General features: G+C 49.1%; 1 protein-coding gene across 16 annotated transcripts in view; it reads left to right on the forward strand.

Annotated features, from left to right (window-relative positions):
- Nucleotides 1-23,360, forward strand: part of AGAP1 (ArfGAP with GTPase domain, ankyrin repeat and PH domain 1) — a 532,124-nt gene that overhangs the window by 234,243 nt on the left and 274,521 nt on the right. For all 16 annotated transcript variants that reach the window (XM_038574273.1, XM_038574276.1, XM_038574283.1 and 13 more), the window contains 2 exons: nucleotides 20,030-20,157; nucleotides 21,526-21,681. In XM_038574273.1, the coding sequence (XP_038430201.1) occupies nucleotides 20,030-20,157; nucleotides 21,526-21,681 (284 nt within the window). The remainder of the gene's footprint in view (nucleotides 1-20,029; nucleotides 20,158-21,525; nucleotides 21,682-23,360) is intronic.

The following is a 23,360-nucleotide window of genomic DNA, read 5'->3' on the forward strand; positions in this document are numbered from 1 at the left end:
GCCGGTGCATTGGGCCGAGCCCCTGCCCCTCCCAGGGTTCCTACCACTTTGCACACTTTGTTGGTGTCCTCCCCCCCCCCTGCCCCCCAATCCCCTGTCCTTCTCCCAGTGTGGCTAGAGGAGCTTTCTAAATACACGTGTAACAGAGGCAACTCTTGATGCCTCTTCACCTCCCCAGTGCCCTGGGCGTGAAGACCCATCTGCGAGTGGAGTCTGGGCACCTACATTTTGGGTGCCTCCCCTTCCCTCAGCTCCTGCACCACCGTCTCAGGAGAGGTTTCTTTCCTCCCAGTTCAGCTCTTAGATGGGAACCCCGATGGCAGGCTGGCCCGCCCTGTGACCTGGGCGAGGTGCCAGTGTCCTCAGTTGGTAAACGGAAGTGATGACCGGGTGGTGAGTGAGTTATGGCTCAGTGCCTAGAGCAGATCCTGACAACAGAACCCGGATGACGATGATCATCATCTGTGTGATGTCCCCACACCATGTTCCCCGGCACCATGGTGACCCTTGTGTGGCATATACGGATAAGGAAACTGAGGCGCGGACTGGCTAGATCCCTGTCCAGCTGTCCAAGTCCTCAGTTGCAGAGTTGAGATCGGGACCCAGGTGTCTGGCTTGGACACCCGTGCCCCTCGTTGGCAGCACCTTTGTTAGGTGATCGGTAAATACAAGAATCCAAATGGAGTCATTCACAGAGAGTCCTCGGGAACTTGATAAATCATTGCAAGAGAACTTGGGAAAGGAAGTCCTTACAGAAACATTGAGGAACTGAGTTTTAATTTTTTATTTTTTTAAAGATTTTATGCATGAATGCATTGCGTGAGAGACACCCAGAGAGGCAGAGAACACAGGCAGAGGGAGAAGCAGGCTCCCTGCAGGGAGCCCGACACAGGACTCGATCCCGGGACTCCAGGGTCAGGACCTGAGCCAAAGGCAGATGCTCAACCGCTCAACCGCCGAGCCACCCAGGCGACCTAGGAACTGAGTTTTTAAAATACCGATCTCACTGAAGTGTAATTCACCCGCCGTCAGAGTCCTGGGTGGAGGCGGCCCGGGCTGGACGCTCGTTTCTGGGTTTGTGTCGGGTCGGGGGTTCGTTTTTGGCTTGGCTTTTTGCCACAGCTTCTCTTGGGTGTTTGTCATCCGCCCACAGATAGTGATTCTCGGCGGCCACTTCTGTGCCCCCGAGGCTGGGCTGGCCCCTCGTCCCGGCCCAGTGTCCCCGAGCTCTTGAGAGCTTTGGGCCTCCCTAGCGCGCCTCTAACCCCGCCTTAGCCCCGCGCCTCCTGCGGGTCCCAGGCTGGCGCCCGGGCTGCCGGCAGGGCCACTAGGTGGCAGCACCGGCCCGGGCTTCCTGCGGCTGAGGTCGGGGAGCCCAGCGGGCTGAAGGTAGGGAGGTCCTGCACCTGCACCGCATCAGTTCTCATTCGGAAGCCCCAAGCCCCTTGGGTTAGGCGAGGTGCAGGTGGGCGGGATCGGCCGGGATCGGCCGGGAAGCCCGAGGACGCGTGCTCAGCTGCTGGCAGGGCCCGTCCCTCGCGCCCGCGAAATCCTCCCTGGCCCTGCTCGGAGCGCACGGTTCATGGTTCATGAAGTTTCTGCCCTTATGGGACGATACAAAGTGTGTATTGTGGAGCGGACGACGCGGTCTCATTAGGGAAAACGTGATGATAAGGCCGGTCGCGTGAGGCTCGGACGCAGGTGTTAACAGGAGGGAGGCGGCAGGTGCTGGGGGCGCTGTCCCTCCCAGCCCCCGCCTCTGCTGTGTCCTGGTACAGGGTACAGGTGTGCTCGGTTTTATTTCAAGAAGATTGTTGGGTGGTGGGGTTTTTTTTCCCCCTTTTTTTTTTTTTTTTTTGAATAGCTTTCAAAGTAAGTTGAAGAATTTAGGTCTAAAAAAATTAATAGCTACAGGTAACCGCAGCAGATATTATTGGCAGATGCAGCAAAAAATATATTTCCCCAGAAAATTGGATTTTGCACATAAAACTTAGTAATACTAATAAAGACAGGTCATTACCAGTTTTAAGCCAAATAAGCAAACTCAAAGAGATCCGCTGTCAGTGTGAATCTCGGTGGTTTTTTATTTTTTTGAGAAGTGTAAATCAGCTTTAGTGTAGCAAGTGCACCACGGATTTGCTCCAATCATTCCTACCCCTTCTGACTGTGGGTAGAGTTGCTGGCGCCGAATAATTTACAGTCCTGTGGCAAGGTATGTTTATATTTAAGCTGTGCAACGGTGTAGCTAATGAGAAAGATAAGAAATTTATAGTCCTCGGTGATTGATAGGATTACTGCCTCGGCATTAATTGAAATCTGAGGGATCACAGCTGTGGGCTTAAGTTGGGGGGAAAAATGACTTCAAGTAAAGGAAAACTTTTAGATGCACTTTTGAACATTTCAGAGATAATTTTCCTGCTGACAGTATGGTTGGTGGTAGAAACAGTTGCTCCTTGCCAGGGCTTGGGTAATTACACAGAGATAATTATGGCATTTCCTTTGTGACCTCCTTACGGTAGCTGGTTTACAAGTGTGAGGCCAAAAAAAAAAAAAAAAAAAATTTAAATACTGTGGAGTTTTTTAAATGGCTTTAAAATTTTACACGTATAATAATAAAATTCTCTATGGCTAACTCTTTTGCTAAATATTCTCCGAAATATTTAAGAGAGTAGGGAAAAAAAAAAACAAAAAAACCCAAACCCCATACTAATAATGGTAGAGGCAAGTCTGTGCTATTAGTCATTGCCTTAAAATTTCCTGATTGTATTAAATCTGGGGATGTCCAAAGCAATCTCCCAGAGCTTTCCCTGCCTGCCACTTTTAAATGCACCATTCTTGTTTAAGCTCAGTCTTGTGAAAATGTCTAAATTTCCCCATTAAGTGCTTAAAAAGTAATAAAACTAAAGTCATTAGCCTTCACTCATCAGAGCTGTATCAGGAGAAATATTCTTTGGCGCAATAAATCTGACCAAGGGTTCGACATTCATATCCCTTGGATTCATTCCCTGGAAATGGCCGTTTGAAGGTAAATTGCTTAAGTAGGGCAGTTTAAATTTTTAATACAATCTTATTGTAACTGTTAGCAAATGATTAAAGTGCAAAGGGGCCTTATATGTTCTGTAAGATTTATAATAAACGCTCTATGATGCCTTTTCTGGGCTGAGTTATAGATGTTATGACAGCTAAATGCTTATAAAGGCCAGAAAGTCTCAAATGCAGAGTTGAGTCTTTATAGGAGACTAAATCATGCTTTCCGAATGCAGACATCTTTCCGGTGGACTCTTGTTAATTCCTGCGTTGATGGTCTTCGGGCACCTGCAAGCAAGCCTTCTCCGGACAGGTAGCCTCACGTGCTTCTTGGAGCCCACTGCACACGGCCGACGGAAGCGGTTTCGGAAAATACAAAAACCAGCAAATTGCTGTTCCCATCGCCAGTTTGCTCGTGGGATGTAAATTACTCTTCTCATCAGATGTCTTTTTCTTTGTCGGAATGCCTTTCATCTGTGACACGTTCTGGCCCGTCTTTTGTAGGGTCAGGGTGGCTCAAAGCTACATGTTTGTGAGTCGCGGCCACTGTGATGCTCTCCTTACTTTCTAGACCGCGGGCTGCAATGAGATTCCTTTGACTGTCTGCTGGCCAGCTGTTGTCGTGTGTGGATTTGATGTTTGCAGGCAGGTGACTGGCTCTTTGCTCAGGGCCCCGCTGCAGCCCAGGAGAGCCATAGGGGGTGGACAGAGGGGCCAGGTCAAGGTCCAGAGCAGCGAGAGCCTCATCTTCTGCTTCATGTGCATTTGAATCAAAGCCCCTGTTGGGTGCATCTTTAATACATTTGAAGGCTGGCTTCAGCCTCTGTAAACTTAACATTTTCTCCTTGTCTTTTTGCCCACCAAAAGAGAAATCTGTTTTTGAAAACAAAGACAATGCTATTATTTTTTCTCACTTACATTATTACATTGTTTTTGGAGGAAGGTACTAAATACTCAGATTTTCTAAACTTGCTTTCACAGCGTTATTTAGCATATTACATTTCCTGGGCTGAAACTTGCCTTTTACTTACACGCCTCATTCACAAGTGTATTTTGAGTGTCTGCAGTGAAGAGAGAACATTCCTTTTAATTTCCTTAATTCTTGAGGTAGATACTAATGATTTGAGTTCTTAACTAGCACACATTTGAGCTCTTTTTATCTATCCACGTTGGGTCCCCCCCCCCCCCCCTTAAAATGAATTCCCAAAAGCTTCACTCAAAAAGCTTGTCTGTAAACATATTTATTGCTATTAGATAAAATGCAATGAGTAGCAGTATCTGTGGAGGAACTGCAGAGCTCAGGGGGAAAATCTACTTTCTTTGAATAAATAAAAGTCACAGTCACTTCCTTTCTCTTTAAATATTACCCCTGAATGGTGTTGAAGCAGCAGTATTGCAGATTTAATTTTCATGTTTTTTGACCCTAAGAGACACCTGGTGATATAGTTGTTAGGTGTGCCTTTTGCTTACGGTCTTAAGAGTAGAATCTGTGTATCCTGCAGTGGTACAGTAGGTGTCGGAGAGGAGGCGACTGTCCTCAGCTGGAAGTGCCATCACTTGTGTGGAACGTTTTTTGAGTTTTTAACCTCTTAAAACTGTTGGGGTACGAATGATAACTTTTCATGACCTGCTTGCTGGTTGCTGTCTGAGAATTGAGTCTGTGAGTCTATGACTTGTTTCCCATGTGTCCACCATGGGTTTTTCTAACTCCGTTTTTCTTGGCAAGTTTGAGCCATGGTGTCATCAAGGATAGCATTCCTCAGTTTTTTGTTCGTTTTTTGAGGATGATGTGTTCTTAGGGTGGGTCAACACAGTGCTCTTGAGTAAAGGAGAAAGGGCTTCGAACTTATGATCTAAAGGGTCATTTTATAATCTATCTACAGCCAATGCATATACCCCGGGTCAAATAAATTTAGAAATGGATTTGCTGTTCTAAAGATATGGGTACGTAGTCCCTTTCTCATCCTTGGCAGGACCACAGAAAGTCGATAATTCGGTGTCAGTGTTCTTCATGGTTAGAAGATCACCATCTCCTCTAGGAACCTGCAAGGGAAGGCAGGGAAGGACGATCGTGTTTCAGTGGGATGAGAAGAAGACCTGGTAATGTCCCTCCCCGGGACTCTAGTATCTTGGTGCTCCAGTGATGTAGTTTGCAAACTTGGGATTGTGGCTGTGTCTACAAGACATGACTCAGTAAAGAGCCAGGAAGGGGAGGATTCCATTTATGTCACATTCTGCCAAAGGCTAAGGTAATCTATGGCCAGGAGACCCAGAAGGTTGGATTTGAGCAAGAGTGAAGGGATGTGGGGGGGCATGCAGGAGCCCTCCCAGGGGATGGAAACATCTGAATCTTCGTGGTGATTTGAGTTGTGGGACTTGTCACAACTCCCAGTGGAAAGGCACAGCTGAGATTCTTGAATTTTATGGTATGTACATTTAATCTCAAAAGGAACCTTGCACAGTTAATGAGTTAATTATGCGCATGCTGAAATGTATCTGGTGGAGGGAACTAGTGTCTGCAGCGGATTAGAAATGCATCAAAAAATAAGATGGATGGGTCGATGGGTGGGTATGTGATAACGCAGCTATAGCAACAACATGTTACAGTTAGGGAATTAGGTGGTGTGTAAGTAATTGGGCATTCACTCATTCTTTTCAACTTTTTTGTGCAGGTTTTTAAGAATTTGCATTTTAAAAATTGAGGAAAACTCAAAATAGTTGCTCTTCCATTTAAAATATTATTTTACATTACGAGTATTTTACATTAAAATGGTCCAGAGAAACTACATCTCACGTGAAGTACTTTCCCACTCACAGGTGGAGGTGTGCAATAGTATTGTGAGCTCTCACCTTTTTAAGATGAGGCTTTCTGGAATTAAAATGGATGCACAGTTCTTTTAAGAATTTCCATAATTCAGAGAAACTGGCGGTAACAGATAGGGATAGCTTGACTTCCCCACCGTCACTAAATCACAGCAGATTACAAATTCAAAATCAATCCGTATTCTCTGCTGGACTCTAATTAACACTTAAACATTATTAGTCACAAACGTGAAATCTTGATCGGCGATGACCTCCGGTATTCTAAATGTAAATAAAATTAGATTTAGATCCTTTTTAATTACCTGAGGTGCTGTGAGTAATTACAATGGCAATTGATAAACTTAATTTCTTGTTAAAGAAAAAAGAGAAAACTTACAGAAAGTTTTTCTACGTGATCTACTTAACTCTTCAGTAACCACGACCTATGGAAAAGAATTCTCCAGAATTGTGTGTTAATTAAATAGTTGTTATATCATTTCTTTACTTGGGCCCTCGAATGCATATAACTTCACTGCCTAATATCCTAGAACATCACAAAAGGCAAGACATGCCCAAAGGAATCTTGCATGTTTGAAAGGGTGGGTTTCTGGGTGGTAGCGTCCGTTACATAATAATAATTGATGGGCGGCGGGGAGAGCGTTACAATGACTTAATGCACGGAGTCCCGTTGAAGACCGAGTGGAAATCTGTTTTGTCATGTCATCCTTCTTCCTAATTGCATCACACTACATTGTATAATTCAGCCTGTGTGTCACTGTCACTTGTACGAAGGCCTCTCGCGTTGGGGCCACCACCATTGGCTCATTATTAACAGAGCCGGGGGAGAGGAATAATTTTCTCTGGTTCCAACCAAGACATCTCCTCTCCCACTTTAAGAGGGAAATGTCTTTTTTATGGAGATTGTTGTAAGGATAATTATTTCTGGAAATAGGAAAACAGCTTCAGTTGTGATAGATAAGTCCATTTTTCTTGAAAGTTAAAAGATCTCTGAAGGAGAATGCGCTTGTGGCAAACGGGGGGATTAGAGAAATTCCTAAGCTCCTTTTTTCCTTAAACATATATCTTCAAGCAGGAAGTAAATTAGACCCGATGAATTGGGCTAAGCCAATATTAATCAAACTCTGTTAACTTTTGCAAAAAGGAAACCACCCGGAGATTGCACCTCACTGTTTCTGGTTTCAGAACCTGTGCGCGGTTCCGACGGCTTGCCCGTTCTCTCGTTCTGGGCCCTGTCTGTTCCTCGTTGATCCTCATCTCGTCTGGCTTTAAGTTTTTGTGTGATTTCTTTGGCCTGAATAACTTAGCATAATCAGCAATATGCGTCTGTCATACTTTGTGGTTCCTTCCCCGTTTCCACGCTCGAAGATCCTTACGGCGGTGTCTTTCCTCGCGTCGGTTCCATGTTCGTGGGATCCTGTGCCCCCCACACCCCTGGGGATCGCAGTGTGTCTGTACCCTCACCCCGAGTCTGCCTTTCTCTCACTTCCCCTGTGAACTGGGTTAGTACATTCTGTGGCCCGTGGTTTCACCTTCGAAGCAAGGGTGGATGGATGTACGCGGCGCAGCAGGAAGGGCGCGGAGCCTCACCAGGCAGGGGGAAGGATCCCGGGATGAGCTTTCACCTTCAGGGGGTGTCAGAGACATTTCTGCTCTGGAATCATCAACTTTCTCCGCAAGACAGCTTGATGAGTTGAGAAGAAGTGACAGGCTCATTTTTCCCCTCTTTGTTTAAGCCATTTATCTTTCAGATCCTGCCTGCCATCTAAGTTGTATTGCCAATTTATTGGGATATTCACGTGCCTCGTCTTGAAAGACACTGATTTGCATCCAACTTGAGAATAAGTGAGAGAGAAAGTTAATCATCTCTTGGTCTTTTGAACGGCTTTGCACGGGGTTTAATTGTAGCACTTGGAATGTTTCCTCTTCCAAGTGTGTGCTGAGCTCCATGCGAACTTAGGTCTCGGTGGGAATATCCTCGTGATCTAGTCCAGAAAGCTTCCCTCTTTGGAAGGTCTTTAATTTACACTTTTTGAACATTTTTCTTCATTTCAGATTAACCTAACCTACCTTAGCTACTCTCTAGCTCTGCTAACTTGTCTTCATGATTATTTATTCAATTAAGGGGAGGAATCATACTGAATGTTACGTGGACAGTGAATAAAATGCTGCCTGGCAGCATATTAAGAGCAAAGTGCCCTGACTTCTGAGCTGGAGAGATCCCGAAGGAGAAGCCCCCTGTCCATAGGTCCAGGTGACCAAATGGCATCCCAGCCCTCGTCCAGGTCTCCACACCTGCTGGGGGACCAGCTCCCCCCACCCAGCATCTCACTTTGGTGATGCTCGGAGCAGAGCCCTGGGGTTTGTGGCCAGCAGCCACTCTGTCGTGTCCCCCGGCTCATGGGTGCTAAGACTCCCCACCTTCTCCTGGTTCAGAGCTGAGCCAGAGGCCCCACACCAGCCTCATGGTTGTTGGAACCCATGCTCATCCCACGCTGCTGACCACTCACTCGGCAGGCTTGACACTTCTCGTGTTTCATGCCTCTCTGATCGTTTTTTCCAAATGCTTCCTGCTTTTAAGGATTCGTCAGCATTCCCGCAAGATTTGTAATTTCTCAGCATTTCCCTTTTTGAGAATTATCCGGACTTTTGTGCCTTTAAAGCTGCTCATGCTCACATAGCTTGTCACGGATCTGACACACTGGTGCCCAGAAAGTCTTGCTGAATTCTGTGACAAGGAGTGAGGGGCTCCGGGGTTCTAGGCCAAGACCGATGAGCACTGCTTCTTGACACCTTAGTAAAATGTCATGGGAAGTTGCCTGAATGGTCTCTTCCGTGGGATGCTCCAACAGCAGAAGCCATGCTGGGCATCCTGGCTGCAGTGTCACCATTGTCAGTGATGGTGACAACAGCTTCTTAGGATCTCTCCCCATCCGGCAGGTTACCTGGCGTGTACTAGCTGCTCTGTGATGTAAGGAAAGAAACAGGGAGTGAGTAGGGTTGCGGTAAAGTCTCTGAGGACGCCCCCCCAACACACACAACACACGCCCCCCCAACACACGCCCCCCCCCCTCACTCTGTGGGGGCGCCAACCCCACAGAGTGAGCAGAGAATGGGCAATGCTCAGGCATGACCAGGGTCACTGGTTTCATTGCCTCACCTTCTGGGTCACACACGCCTCACGGTTTCATCCCAACCTCACCTGTGGTGGAGGGAGGTGGGAGCAGAGCTGGGATGCCTCCTTCTCCCTCTCTGTTCCTCCTGAGAGGCATCACTCAGATCTTTGGTGCCCATTCCCGTTGGAGACACTGGGTGCCCCTGGGAGCCAAGCAGCACAGCAGCACCAGTGTCCTTTGGGTGTCAGGGGCTCTCAGGGGCCTAAGCCCGTCCCTACTTCTCTGGGTGTGCACCGAGCATCACATTAATACCAGATGCTGGGTGGGATGGTGTCCCTTCTGAACCTCCTGTCTGGACACCCAGCCAGAGACACAGAAGAGGCCCTTCCAGCTGGGGAGGGAGCACCTCGTCTCCCTGAGCCTGGTGCAGACCTAGGGGCGTATAGCCAGGAGGGAGCCTGCACCCCATACGTGCAGGGAGGACAGCCAGCCAGGAGCCTGCACAGTGAGGAGGGGTGACGTGGTGAAGGTCCCGGAGCATGGTGCTGGTGGGGTCCATCAGCTGGAGAGAACATGGCTATGAGCATGGATCCGAGGGAAGACCAGACGGCTCATGGTCAGGGAGGGATCCCCCAGGAGGTCCAGAACTGACCATCCTGTCGTGCTGGCGCACGGCACAGACCAAAGCCTGAGATGCAGTTCTGCAGGGGGACCCCAGGCAGTGCCATTTGCAATGCCTGCCTTTTCTCTTAGGGGAGAGATGCTGATCGAAGCCGATCGGAGCCCCAGCAGTCCCTTGGTCAGCCTGGCTGTTGGCAACACCTGCCGAAGGACGCTTGACAATGTGGTGTTGGCATATGTTGACACTTACCAGAGAAGTGAACATTTGCAGTCCTGTGGGTCTGGACCCAGGGACCCTGTGTCCTTGGGAGCCTGGAACCCAGTGGGCAGTCAGCATCGTGGTTCCCACCCTGCCGGCCTGGTGTCCACGGCGATTGTGGGACTCGCTTTCCTGTTGGCGGCTGCCCTTTGGGACTCGACCTTCGGGGACAGTGGTGTCGTGAAAGACAGGTGTGAGTTTTCTGCAGGAAGATTTGATGTCTCCATGACCACAGATAATAACTTGAGATGAAAATTAGGTACGTGTGTAAAGGAACATCGAATCAACCGTGTTCATTTCAGCGCAGGTTTCTCTTCATTTTACATTCTTTGACTTTCTGTGAAGTGGGGAATCCAGCCGCCTTGGACATGGTAGAAATTTCCCCTCATTCTGAAATTAATGTCAGCAGCCATGACTTTGCTCCGTCCTGAAGGTAACTGTTTATTACACTCGGCATTTAAATCCCCCGATTAATAGGAGCAATTAAACAATAGCTTCATTTCCAGCAAATTAACAACCCTAATAGGTAATTGCGACATAAATGAAGATAAATTTGTTTTAATACAACGAGATAAAAAGAATACAGACAAGAACTGAATCTCAGATTAAGAATTCAGACTTCATTAGTTCCTAGAAAACTTGAGAGCTTCCCCAGAAGAAACAGAAGTGAGCTTGGCTTTTTAACCACAGCCTGCTTTGGATTTGAGATTTTAAAAAATATTGAAATATTGAATAATTTTTAATAAATAATAATATAATTATTATAATAATATAATTATAATTTTAATAAATAATAATAATAAATATTGTCATGGTTTACGCTCAGATACACGTTAGAAAAGTCATCAGAGGATCTCCCCTCTACCCCCCACCCCAATCCTCTCTCCTGATGACTCGCTTGGGGCACAGCTGCCAGCAGTTGATTCTTGTCCAAAGCCAGGTTTTCACTGATGAGGAAACAGAGAGTGGATGCGTAGAAGATCATTTCTTTCGTACCCACCCCTAAATTATTTTTATGACCTGTTCAGTTACAGGGTCCCTTTCCTTCTTTATTAATATTCGTCATAATTAGGAAACCGTTTGGTGGTTTATGGTTTGTTTGGCAGAAATGTGGAAATGAGCAGGCCTGTTTATGGAACCATAAATGTTGCGTTGGTGCAAACGGTGGGTTGGAATGAATGGGACACGTCCGCTCCCGAGAGCAGCGGGGGGAGGTCACAGGTAGTGGCAGGGGGGTGGGGGGGAGAGCCTCGCTAGACCCAGGACAGTGAGCTCCTCTCTGCGGGTCCCCTGTGCTGCTGGGAAGGTCTGACATAGGGCAGAGAACAGGAATGGGGTCCAGGCGGGTCTTTCTCAAAAGGATCAACATACTCAGGCTTTGGGAACCTTGGCTTAGAATAGTTCAAGTGACTAAATCCGCTTTGCAGGTTTTTAAACTGTAGAGGTTCCCCCCAAACACATCACTGAGCTTCAATCACCTTAGAAGAACTCCTTTGGGGGCACCTGGGTGGCTCAGCGGTCAAGCGTCTGCCTTTGGCTCAGGGCGTGATCCTGGGGTCCTGGGATCGAGTCCCACATCGGGCTCCCCGCAGGGAGCCTGCTTCTCCCTCTGCCTATGTCTCTGTGAATAAATAAAATCTTTAAAAAATAAAAAAAAAGAACCAACTCCTTCGGGTAGCTTTGAATTGTCAAATGATGTGAGGTCCACCTAGTATTCAATACCCTGTGGAAGCATTAATCAAGTATGAAGGTAGAGTGACAGCAGTTTTAGAGATGAGTCTCAAGACTGGAGGTCCGTGTCCAGGCTCTGGCATCCAGGCCACAGCAGCTCTGCTACAGCCCCTCGCCCCCCGCGTGCCCCACATCCGGATGGAGTGACCTGCGGCTCCCACACCACACCAGGTGTTCTTCCAAAGCCTGGGGCTTGTCTCCAGCCCTTGAGTGGTTTCACTGGCCCCTGTTGTCCTCGAGGATAAAGCTCACGCTGGCCACTCCTCTTTGCATACGAGATCCTTAGAGATGTTTCCAGTTGCCCTTTTAAGCTCTTCCTGCCTTCTCTCATAACTCCCCCCAACCCCACTGTGGGTTCATGTGTTCACTCAGGTACCCAGTTGGTCAGTGCGTGTTGACTGTCAGGTACACGTTGGTCCTAGGAAGGTAAAGAAAGCTTGGTATCTAGCATTTCCAGAATAGTCGGGAGCTCCGTGGAGTCGACCCCTCGTCTTAGAAGATGAGGGAACTGTATTTCCCAGTTGGCAGGGTCTTCATAGGTGCCAGGCCAGACCGTGGATCCTTCTGGTTCACTAATGTCATCAAGCGTCAGACGACCCAAGAGACCTTCATGCGTGCCCCTCCCCACTCTTGTTTTCTGGCGTAGCCCCATCTACACTCAAAACTCAGGTGATAGGGATCCCTGGGTAGCGCAGCGGTTTAGCGCCTGCCTTTGGCCCAGGGCGCGATCCTGGAGACCCGGGATCGAATCCCACGTCGGGCTCCCAGTGCATGGAGCCTGCTTCTCCCTCTGCCTGTGTCTCTGCCTCTCTCTCTCTCTCTCTCTCTCTCTCTCTCTGTGACTATCATAAATAAATAAAAATTAAAAAAAAAAAACTTTAAAAATTAAAAAAAAAAAAAAACTCAGGTGATAAGAAAACCAATCTAAGAGACGGATGTAGGGCTACCAGCATACCGAACACGCCTCCCTTAACATTGACCAACTCCAAGATTTTCTCAGCAAGAGAAATCCCACCTCAGGTTTCTTTTCATTCCTCACGAAGTCACAAATTCAGAACTATAATTTGGTAATTTGGTAATTAATTTCTTCTTAATTAATAAGATAGTTTAATGATCACTGAGCTGTAATTTAAAACTGAGTTGAGACATTAGAGGATCTTTTATTTGTTACTGGAAGATTTACAATCCCTGGTGGCGTGCGTTATTTATGGGAGTCCTCCCTGGGGTTCTGGTTGAAGAGCCTTTCAGGGAGAGGTGCCCCGGACCTTACCTTCGGGTGGCAGCTCCGGAGACGAACGTGCCGCACGCCGGGACCTCATCCTCCATCTGTGCTTTTAAAATACTCCCGTGGAGTAAAGTTAGACTCTCATGCTAATTGATTGTGTGGTTTTGTTTTTTTTTTTTTTGTTTTTTTTACACAAGTGTGTCTGTTGTAAACATTTTAAATCCTATTTTTATTAGATTTATTCCTGCTTAAATTGCCGTCTTACATTGCTCACGCAGGCTGGGCTTTCCATCCATTTGTCTCTATCCTTCCCCCGGTTACGGGCTTCAGCGTCCTGCACGCAGCTCTCTCCCCAGCAGATGAATCGTCCTCCTCACCTCTGGTCCAATTTACACACGTTCCACTTGGCATCTCCGTGTGGCTCTTCTGTGTCCGTCAGATCCACGGGCTGTGGCAGTGCCACCTTGGCTCCTCCCGCTCCCTGCGACCCTCTGCTCCCCAACGCAGCCTCAGTGCGCGGGGCTAGAGGCTGTGCTGTGTATACGGTGGCGCTAAGGTAGCAGAAGTTGACATCGTAGAGGGTGTAATAACGTAGGACGTTGAATAGCGAAACACTGCAAAGTCAGTCGGCTCGTTACATCCCTTGCAGCATGCGGTGAGTTGGGGTGGGGCGAGGTGAAGGGGCAGGCCGCCTCGGAGCCTGGACGCTCAGGACCCGTGTAGGGCATCTGAGCGAATCACGAGTGACAGAGGGAGTGGGGAAGACGGCCGCCCACAGGAGCCTTGGAGCCGTTAGGTCAGTGGCCCGGTGACCTCTGATGGAAACGTCGGAGCTCCTGGGGTGGGAGCTCGTTGAGGTGACACACCGGGTCGTCCGTCCCTCCTCTCCCCCTGCTTCTGTCCCTGTCTCTGCTGGCTCACAGGTGCCACTTCAAAAGTTCTTGTTAATTGATTAATTCAAGCAAATCATTTAAACCGGAGGAGATATTTCGCTGATTAAATTTACCGACGTTTATTGGACTATGCCAAAAATGTCATAATCATTAATGAAACAAAAAGGCTTAATTTAGGATGTTGCAGAAGCCAGGCTGTGCCGCGCAAGAAGCAGCTCAAAGGCAGCCCCTGGCCCCCGGCATCTTTCTGCAAGTGAGAGAGCGAGAGGCCAGACCTGCCGTGAAGCGTCACACATCTGGTTTGGGGAATTTATTACATGGTCGTATACTGAGTGATTCCTGTCGGCCAGGCGAGGGATCCAGGGGTGGAAAGTAGAGCCCTTCGGCACGGCACGGCACGGTCCTCACCGGGAGTGAGCACGTGTGCGTGCATGTGTGCTTACCTGCTCCTGCACATGCAGCGGTGCCCCAGGCTCGGCGTGGGGAGACTCCCGAAGTAGCTGTACTGGCACCTGAGGGTATTGGGGTGCAGGGCCTCTGCTGAAGGTCTGGATGCTGAGGGGAGATGGGCCCCAGGTGTGGCTTCTGAGAAGGCGTACGAAGTGGAGGGGGGTATGCACTGGATGGTGGTGACAGCTTGTGCTCTGGGCTTCAGAGCCACGGCGCCTCGTGACCTCCGTGTGGCTTGGCTGTGAGGCTGGGAGGCAGCAGCGTTGGGTCTGGAAGGGATCCCGTCCTCCTTGGGCTTCCGAACCGATTAAGAAATAAGACCAGAGACCCAGGCCCCTCGCAGGTCAAATTATTATTCTTTATTGGTCAAGCTGTGCTGGAAGATGAGGCTTCCCCGGACTTCCTTCTGTGGAAGCCAGAGTCAGACTGTGTCGCCCACTGGGTTCCAGGCAGCGCGGGAGCCCCATGCTCCCCGCTGAGCCCCAGCGCACAGGCCCCCGCACTGGGGGGTTCAGAAGGGAAGCTCGTTGCCAGACCTAAGTCCCCCTCCCGGCGGGGTCCGGCGCCTTTGCGGGGGGGCCTGAGAAGAGGCCAGCAGCGTGCGGGCAGAGGGAGTCTGTGGAAGGAAATGGCACGCGTGGACAGGTGCATCCCGCTGAGGAGCTTCGGTTGTAAGGTCCGTGTGCCGGGAGCTGAAGCGAGAGCAGGACAGCGCCCCGGCAAGACGGCCTGCAGGGCGGGGGGCGCTCGGGGGCCGCCGTGAACAGGGCTGCCTCGGAAGCCGTTGCGGGAAACCGGCCGTGGAGAACGAGGTCGAGGTCTCGGACCAGGGCAGTGGCAGTGAAGAAGAACGCGAGGCTCTGGTGCGAGAATCAGTGATGTGTCGTGTCCCCTCTCTCCGTCCCTGGTTTGGGGGTTCGGTCGTGGCGTTTGGTGCAGAAGGGCGAGGCTCAGCTTGGGCCATGTAGACTTCGAAGTACGTCCCAGGGGAGAAGTGGAGTTGGTCATGGATACATGGTTCTGGAATGCAAGAGGCCTTCCGAGCAAGGCTGTCCTGCAGATTCGGGGGCCGTCGGTGTTGAGGTGGGGGAGACTCCAGGTGGGGGGCACGGAGGTAGAGGGGGCTGAGGGCAGCCTGGAAGCACCCACGCGTGGAGAGCCGGCCAGCGAAGGAGGCTGAGGAGCAGGGGTGGCAGCCGAGGAGGCGCAGTGCGAGTCCGTGTCCTGGGAGGACGGAAACGCGCCCGGCAAGGAGGGAACCGTCAGCCACACCACGTGCTGCCTGGAAGTCCGGTAGGATGGTGGCCTCTAGTCCGTCCCGTGGCCGTGGCCGTGGCCGGCTGTGCGAGGGGAGGAGGTGGAAGCCAGGGTGCGGTGGTCGGACCAGAGGAGCAGGCCTGGGGGTCCCCTGCTGGGCGACGGCTGACGGGAGACGGACGACGGCCAACTGCTCTACTGAACCAGCGTCGGCCGAGCGTCCCGGGGGCAGGCACCGCGCCGGCCCTTCCCTGTGATCCAAGTAAGACGCGAGGGTCATGGGGACCGGGCGGGTACAGAGCGGAAGACGCCGAGTCCGCCGGGGATGCTGGCGGGCAGGCCTGTCCCGTGGCCACGCGGCGTTGTTGCCGCCACGGCAGGGCCACACCCACCGCACCCCTCCCCCGGTGCTGCCACCAGCCCCCCCCCCCCCCCGCCCTCTCCGCCTCAGCCGTGACACCGGGTGACCTAGTGGATGGGACCGCCCGGCCCACTGTCCAGACGTCAGCCTCGGTGACCAGGCGGAGACGGCGCGGGTGAGAGGCAGGCCTGACTCCTGACTCCCACTGTGACCGCACGCTGTTCTTTTCTTGGTTTGGTGCGAATGATTAAAAAAAAAAAAATAAAGCCAAAGCAGAAATTGGGTATCATGCCAATTTAATGGAGTCTTACTTGGAACTATCAATCTTTTTTCTTATCACTGTTTAAAGGGTGCCATTTATCGATCATCTCTCCAATAGGAAATTTTTAATTGGTGGAGAAAGTAAATGTGTAACTCAAGTGTTGCCTTAGTACTTGAATAAACTTCTTTCTTAATTGAAGAATGGAAATATGTTTATGAAAGTACAATTAAGAGTGTGGTTTAAAAAAAATTTCCCAAGTCATCAATCACATCAAGTAGGGGCCACTACCAGCCCCCAGACGCCCCTTATGCCCTGATCATAGGTATATCTTTTATGTTATCCACCCAGGGATGCCTGGGTGGCTCAGTGTTTGAGCATCTGCCTTCTGCCCAGGGCATGATCCTGAGGTCCTGGGATCAAGTCCCGCATCGGGCTCCCTGCATGGAGCCTGCTTTTCCCTCTGCTTGTCTCTCTGCCTCTCTCTCTGTCTCTCTCATGAATAAATAAATAAAATCTTAAAAAAGGAAAAGAGCCAGATGCTCAACCAAATAAAATTTCCAAATTGTGGAGGAAGTGACTTAAAACAACACAGAGCATCAGTACTGAAGTATTAGGAAGCTAATAAAATTGGTCAGTAGTGTTGGGTAAAACAAACATTTGACTATATGGTGATGACACCGTTCAGGACTTAGGTGTAGCTCATGTCTCTGAAACTAAGAAAACAGCACCTCCCAGTGATAGATTCCAGATTCTCAGCTCGTGATTGTGTGTGTCTTAATTCATCCATTCACATCCATGTATTTATTTAAAACATATTTTTCATTTGTTGAATGAGCAAGTGTAGACAAAGACTCGATAGCAGTTGTCCAGCCACTATAATCTGAGGGTAATATTCGTGTTTTAGGTCAGTTAACATTTCAGTGTTGTAAATATCATGAGTAGTTAGTGATTACGGTTTAGGAAAGCAGTGCCGCCCTCTGGCATTCCATTGCCTGTGAGTTGTTCTGGAGGAGGGAGACCCATCCATCCATTCATCTATCCATCCACGCACCCATCCATTTATCTTCACCCACCCATCCATTTATCTATCCACCCATCCATCCATCCATCCATCCATCCTAGCCACCCTGGGGCTGACTCCTGTGAGATCACTCTGCAGACTTTTTAGCAAGGTCATCCTAGGGACGATGGAGCATGACACTATGTTAGCAGGCAGTGGTCATGCTTGCTTTTGCACACCTGAACAGTTTATCTTGGAAAGTATCAAAGTGAGGCACACAGAGACATCACCCTTCAGGTCACCTCTTTGGGGCATTTGGCAAGTAACAACAGCAGCAGTTAACCGTAGGATAGGTTTGGTTTTTCACTATGGCGGGGAGGATAGGATGGCCATTCCTTATAAGACGGTCACTTTGCCTCCTCCTCCCCCACCCTCCCATTTTTATTCTTGAGTCTCATGCTTTCATTGCTCATCATTAAGTTATCCCCTACTATAGGGGTCATCCTGTGGCTCTAAAGCAGTCTTTTTTTTTTTAAGATTTATTTATTTATTGAATTTATTAGAGAATGCCAGGAGGAGGAGCAGAGGGAGAGGGAGAGAATCTTATGCAGACTCCATGTCCAGCGTGGAGCCCAGCAGGCTATATATTTTAAAACTAAATATTTGTAATTTATTTCCTTTTGCCATTTGTTCATTGAGGTAGGAAGACTTAAAAATTATGGGGAAATGGGAAAATAGAACAAACATGAATAAAAGTTCTAGTGAAAATAAGATGCTATGGATCTAAGAAGTTCTCACTTCAGTTTATGGAATTAATAGGGGTGGAACAATTAAACAATTTTAGTACTTAATGCTTTGTATAGCTGTCACTCAGGGAGAAGCCTTACATTCTCTTGGGTCATGAGCTCACTCCCACCAGCCTCCAGCCAGGAGAGGTGGAATGCTCATTTGTATTTGTATTTTCATAAAATGAAGATTTCATAACACATTTGACTTGCCTTAGAAAGTTTCTCAAATCTTGCCTTAGCATAGAAAACATCTATAGAAAATGTCTATAAAGCTCTCCAACAGCCTAGCCCTGTTCCATTCTTGCTCCGTGTCCTCTCTGCAAGCTTGAAGATGCAAGTGTGCATAGTCATCCAGCAGAATTGCAACTCAGAGGCCAGAGTGAAACCAAAATGCATCTGGGTTGATCATCAAAAACCTCCTTTCGCCTGCTCCCCTTAAAAAAAGAAGTATGTGGGCAGCCTGGGTGGGTGGCGCAGCGGTTTAGCGCCGCCTTCGGCCCAGGGCATGATCCTGGAGACCTGGGATCAAGTCCCACGTCGGGCTCCCTGCATGGAGCCTGCTTCTCCCTCTGCCTGTGTCTCTGCCTCTCTCTTTCTGTTGTTGCTCATGCATAAATAAATAAAATCTTAAAAAAAAAAAAAAAAAAAGCAAAGCGCATTTGCAATCATCCCAACAGCCATGACTTTGGGTCTTTGGATTTCACTCTGCCTGCCTGGGACCTGTTTTGCGGCTGTTGGATCTGAGCTTAGATTTTATTTCTTGAGTTCACATAATGATTTTTAAAATGTTCTAATATACGTCTTCAAAGACCCTGGATCGATACGCCAATGGTTCTGAAATGACAGAATGCTGCGATATTCCTCTGTAATTTAAACATGATTAGCTGATGAAGCTTGTGATCAATACACTGCGGGAAGATAAATTAATTGATATCATCCTTTCGGGATAAGAGGCCCGTTGGAGGCGGGATGTAACTAATGAAGCTGCTGCTTCATCTCTGAGAGCCATTTTTTACATCTTGCGTTTTCGCTTCATCATATTTACACGATCATTCATTTATAGGAAAGCCATAAGCTGCGGACACACCAGTTCCCTATTAAAATTTTGTTCATTTGGAAAAGAAGCTGTGGACGCCGCGCGTGCTGCTTCAGTGTTACAGCCTATCGCCGGGGACGGCGATATATGTGCTCCTTTGCATGGGTGTCTTTAAAAATAGCGGCTCTCGGGGCCAAGACGAGGATTGAACACCATTGAACTTCATTACAGCCGGTCCCCAAAGACACACATCTATTCAAACAAAAGCTGTAGTTATTCTGCAGTGACACCTATTGGTGTGGGAAGAGTTTTCTTATCGTGGACTTCCTTTCCAATTAAAGCCCGCATGCTTTATCAGTGAGCCTATTTGCCAAGAGAAGTTATGGCTGGTTGAATTTAGATTTGTATTGATTAAGATAAACTTCCAATGTGCGTAGTAATGTATTTAAATAAGGTCTTTGATATAATTACATGTCCTTGGATATAATTCTGTGCAGTAGCTTATAAAGTTAAGAGGAATTCCTGAGGCTGTGCAAAAAAAAAAAAAATAGATTTTTAATTTCCAAGTGGGGAGGGCCGGTTTAGCTAAATTACCCTGTCTTATTTAGGGTTATTTTTGCTGCAAGTGACTGGGGAAAAAAAGAAAATGACAAAGTTAGAATAATTTGAACAGGACAGGTGTGTGTTTTTGTTTGGTTTGGTGTTCAAGGCTTCTGAGGCATTCCAGGCAGGCTTCTGAGGCCGTTGGTAGAGCCAGAGGGCCAGCTCCCTCTGTCTTGTGTCCCACCACGCGTTGGCCCCTGGCCCCAGCATGGCTGCAGAGGCTACAGCTCGCACTTGTGCATCTTCAGCAGGAAGGAAAAGACAGAAGGACGAAAGGGGCCAAGGGCAGCCCTCTCAGGGAAGATTCCTGGGAGCTGCCACATGACCCCTCGGCGGTCATCCCGCTGGCCAGCACTTGCCTGTATGGCCATGCTTAGCTGGGGATGCGGAGGGACAAAGTGGACGAGGCTCTGGGCAATGCCATGTTTATCGTGGTCCCGCACCCAGCCCAGCATCAGGAGCTCTGTTACTGCGGAGAGAGGGAGTATGGTGGACGGCGGGGACAGGTACCAGTCTCTGCCACGTGCTCTGTATTTGGAGACCAGCCTCACATTGATCCCTTCTGTCTCTTGCCCACTAGTTGCCCAGAAGATCGTGGCCACGAGGAAGAAGCAGCAGCTGTCCATAGGGCCCTGCAAGTCGCTGCCCAACTCCCCCAGCCACTCGTCTGTCTGTTCCGCGCAGGTGTCCGCCGTGCACATAAGCCAGGTACGTGGGGCGGCAAGGCACATCAGAACCGGGGAGCGTGCCGGTCCCAAGGGTGCTCGAAGCCGTTTCTGAGGTGGATCTTTTTTTTTTTTTCCTTTTCAACTTTATAAATAACAGCATGTTCATAATTGACTTCACATTTCCTTGAGAAACTGCTGTGGCCAAGTGGATTTTATGGGAATCATTTTTCAGCGTTTCCGTCTTCATGCTGCCTGTGTTATGAGGCATGCTGGCTTGGGCAGAGACTCGAGGTGTGCACTGCTGCCTTTGCTGGTGATTGCAATTACCCTGCATCCGCCCTGGTTCTGGTCTGCTCATGGGTTGAATGGTTGTGGGTAAACCTGAGCAGCTAATCCCCCTATATGCTTAAATTTGGTAGCAGTCTCAATTATAATTACCACCTCCCTTAGTTTCCATTTTTCCAGAGTAATATTCTGGCAAATTATTTACTTGGAAGCAAACAGAATAATTGTCACTTTGAAGAACCAAACCCAGAGCCTGCTAAGGAAACCATTGACTTGGGTTTTGCCTGTGCATGTTTTCAATTAGCGTTTCTTGGGCAGGCTAACGTTATATTGGACCCTTTTTATTTTGTTTAAAGATTTTATTCATTCACTCATGGGAGATACAGAGAGAGAGAGAGAGAGAGGTAGAGACGCATGCAGAGGGAGAAGCAGGCTCCATGCAGGGAGACCAATGCAGGACTCGATCTCAGATCTCCAGGGTCACACCCTGAGCTGAAGGCGGCGCTAAACTGCTGAGCCACCAGGGCTGCCCAATATTGGACTTTTTCAAAGGCGAGAGGGTTTGGTAGGGTTGCTTTTGTTTTCCTCAGGGGAGTCCGGAAGTGATTGCTTTTACAGTGTGGGAGCCTATGAAGGTAGAGTCAAGGATGTGGATGTTTCCACTGGAGGAGTCTTTCATGTTCTGTGAATCTTTAAATGTCTCCCAAAGTTTTCAGATTTTCAGAGCATGCGTTGGGTTCTATTGAGCCAATCAGGGCTCCTTCCGCATCTGATCTAGAGCCATGAAGGAGCTGTAGAGCTCATTTAGTTCAGCCAACCCCTTCATCTTTCAGAGGAAACTGAACAGAATGACAGTTTAACTCCTGCCAATTACTAAATCGAATGACAGAGACCTCTTTTCCTCAAGTGACTTTTCTTAGAAAAAACAACTATACAAGATGATTGGTATCTTCTAGAATGAGTCCAGTGTTTCAACTAGCCAAGGCAGAGAGACTCTCCGACCTGTCATGCAGGCACCTCTTCAGTGTGACTTGCTGACTTGTCCCTGATGACCCCTCAAAGGTGGTGACATTAGGTTCCTGGAGTCCATTGTTAATAAAACCTTGGTTTTTCATTGTTCCAGACCAGTAATGGAGGCGGGAGCTTAAGCGACTATTCCTCCTCCGTCCCGTCGACGCCAAGCACCAGCCAGAAGGAACTGCGAATCGACGTCCCCCCCACTGCCAACACGCCCACACCTGTCCGGAAGCAGTCCAAGCGCCGCTCCAACCTTTTCACCGTGAGTGTCTTCCCTGGGAAGAAATTGAAGTGATTTCAGAAAACCTCAATCACGATCCATCTATTAGTTGCCAGATGGTTTAGTGTTATTTTCGAACCCAGACTAAATTAACGAGCGTAGCACTGATTTCTGTGGAAGTCTAACAGAGTTATGAGAAGCAAAGGTTTGGGTACTGAGTAAAACGTGAATTTCTCAGGGCACAGGGAGTTCAGGTACGTGTGTGCAGATGAAGAGTGAGGGGTTGTACGAAGGTATTTATTATCTCGTGATGGTCCTGGTCTCTAGCAAGCGACTTGTCACTCTGGGTACAAGATGACAAAACTGTGCCAGAATTCCCAGCGTGTGCCTCTAACCCTCCCTGTGGGATGAATCAGCCCCTTCGATACCCTCTTCTGGGGCTGGGGCACCTGAGGATTTACCCTGGGTGTGGGGGTGAGGGGCATTGGCTTCGGCGCCAGGAGCCTTCAGTATTTTTTAGGAGGCTCTTCGACCTGAGACTCTCCACTTGGACTTTTCTTCAGAGCCATTTGTAGAGCATTCTACATTGCCTATAGATCAGCCTTCTGGGCTTAGGTTTATGAACTCAGAATCTGTACGTGGACCCCAGGCGTGTGCAATTTTTAAAAGCTTCCTGGGTGATTGGGATGCAGAGAACCCCTGCACTAGCGAGGAGACAAACATACTCCGACCGCATCCCTGCCCTCACACCCAGCAGACATCGCCAGTCAGTCATGAGCGGCTCTGAGGCTGAGCCCAGAGCAGCAGGCAAGACTGCTGGCATGTGACTGGAATCGTTTGACCTCAGAAAACATTTTCCCTCCTGGGACCAGGCCTGTGCATTAGAAGTATATGCTTTTAAACCAGTGCTTTTGCTCCCTGGAGACATCTGGCAGTTTCTGGAGAACGTTTGAGTTGTCACAACTGGGAGCCAGCCCCGTCATGGGTAGAAGCTGGGGTTGCCCCTAAATATGCCCCCAGCCCAGGTCAGCGATAGAGCAAGGGGTCGCCGGCCCCTCATGTCCGTCGTACCCTGTTTGAAACCGTTGGACTTCTTTCGGTTGGTGTCTGCTGACTTGGAGCAGATAAGTCAGGATTTCCCATCCTGAACTGAGGGGGGCTCTGCAGGGGTGGCTGGGAGCCCCAGCTGACCTGCTGCCTCACTCAGAGAGGGTGTTCCTGTTGCTGTACGTGGCTGCCAAGCCAGGAGACCCCCACGCCTTTCCCACCATGTTCGAGGCAGTTGTCCCGTCGGAGAGTCCTAATTGCCAGGATCTGCCGCTGACCAGCCCTCTCCTTTGCCGAGTGCCCTCTGCCACGTGGGTTCCGGCAGATGCTGCTGCTGGGGACGCAGAGCTGGGGGATGCAGAGTGAGGACCGGACATACCAGACCCAGACCACAGCATTCTCTGTGAGTGGTGCTTCTGGAAGATTCCCCCGTGGGGGTAAAGGGTCTCTGTGGCCTGGATTTCCATTCTGCATCATTACCGTTGTGGCTGTGAAGGGGATCTCTGACAGCCCTGAGCCAAAGCAGTTGTAGGACCGTGTGACTGACTGGGAGGAGGGTGTTCAGCTTTCTACAAAACACAGGTGGATGTGTGATTGGGTCATGAAATCATACGTGACCTAAGAGGCTTTGTGAAATTATTCACATGCCAAGAGTAATGGCAATTCCCAGCTCG

Source organism: Canis lupus, chromosome 25 (genome assembly GCF_011100685.1).
Source record: "Canis lupus familiaris isolate Mischka breed German Shepherd chromosome 25, alternate assembly UU_Cfam_GSD_1.0, whole genome shotgun sequence".
In the NCBI taxonomy this organism is placed as follows: Eukaryota; Metazoa; Chordata; class Mammalia; order Carnivora; family Canidae; genus Canis; species Canis lupus.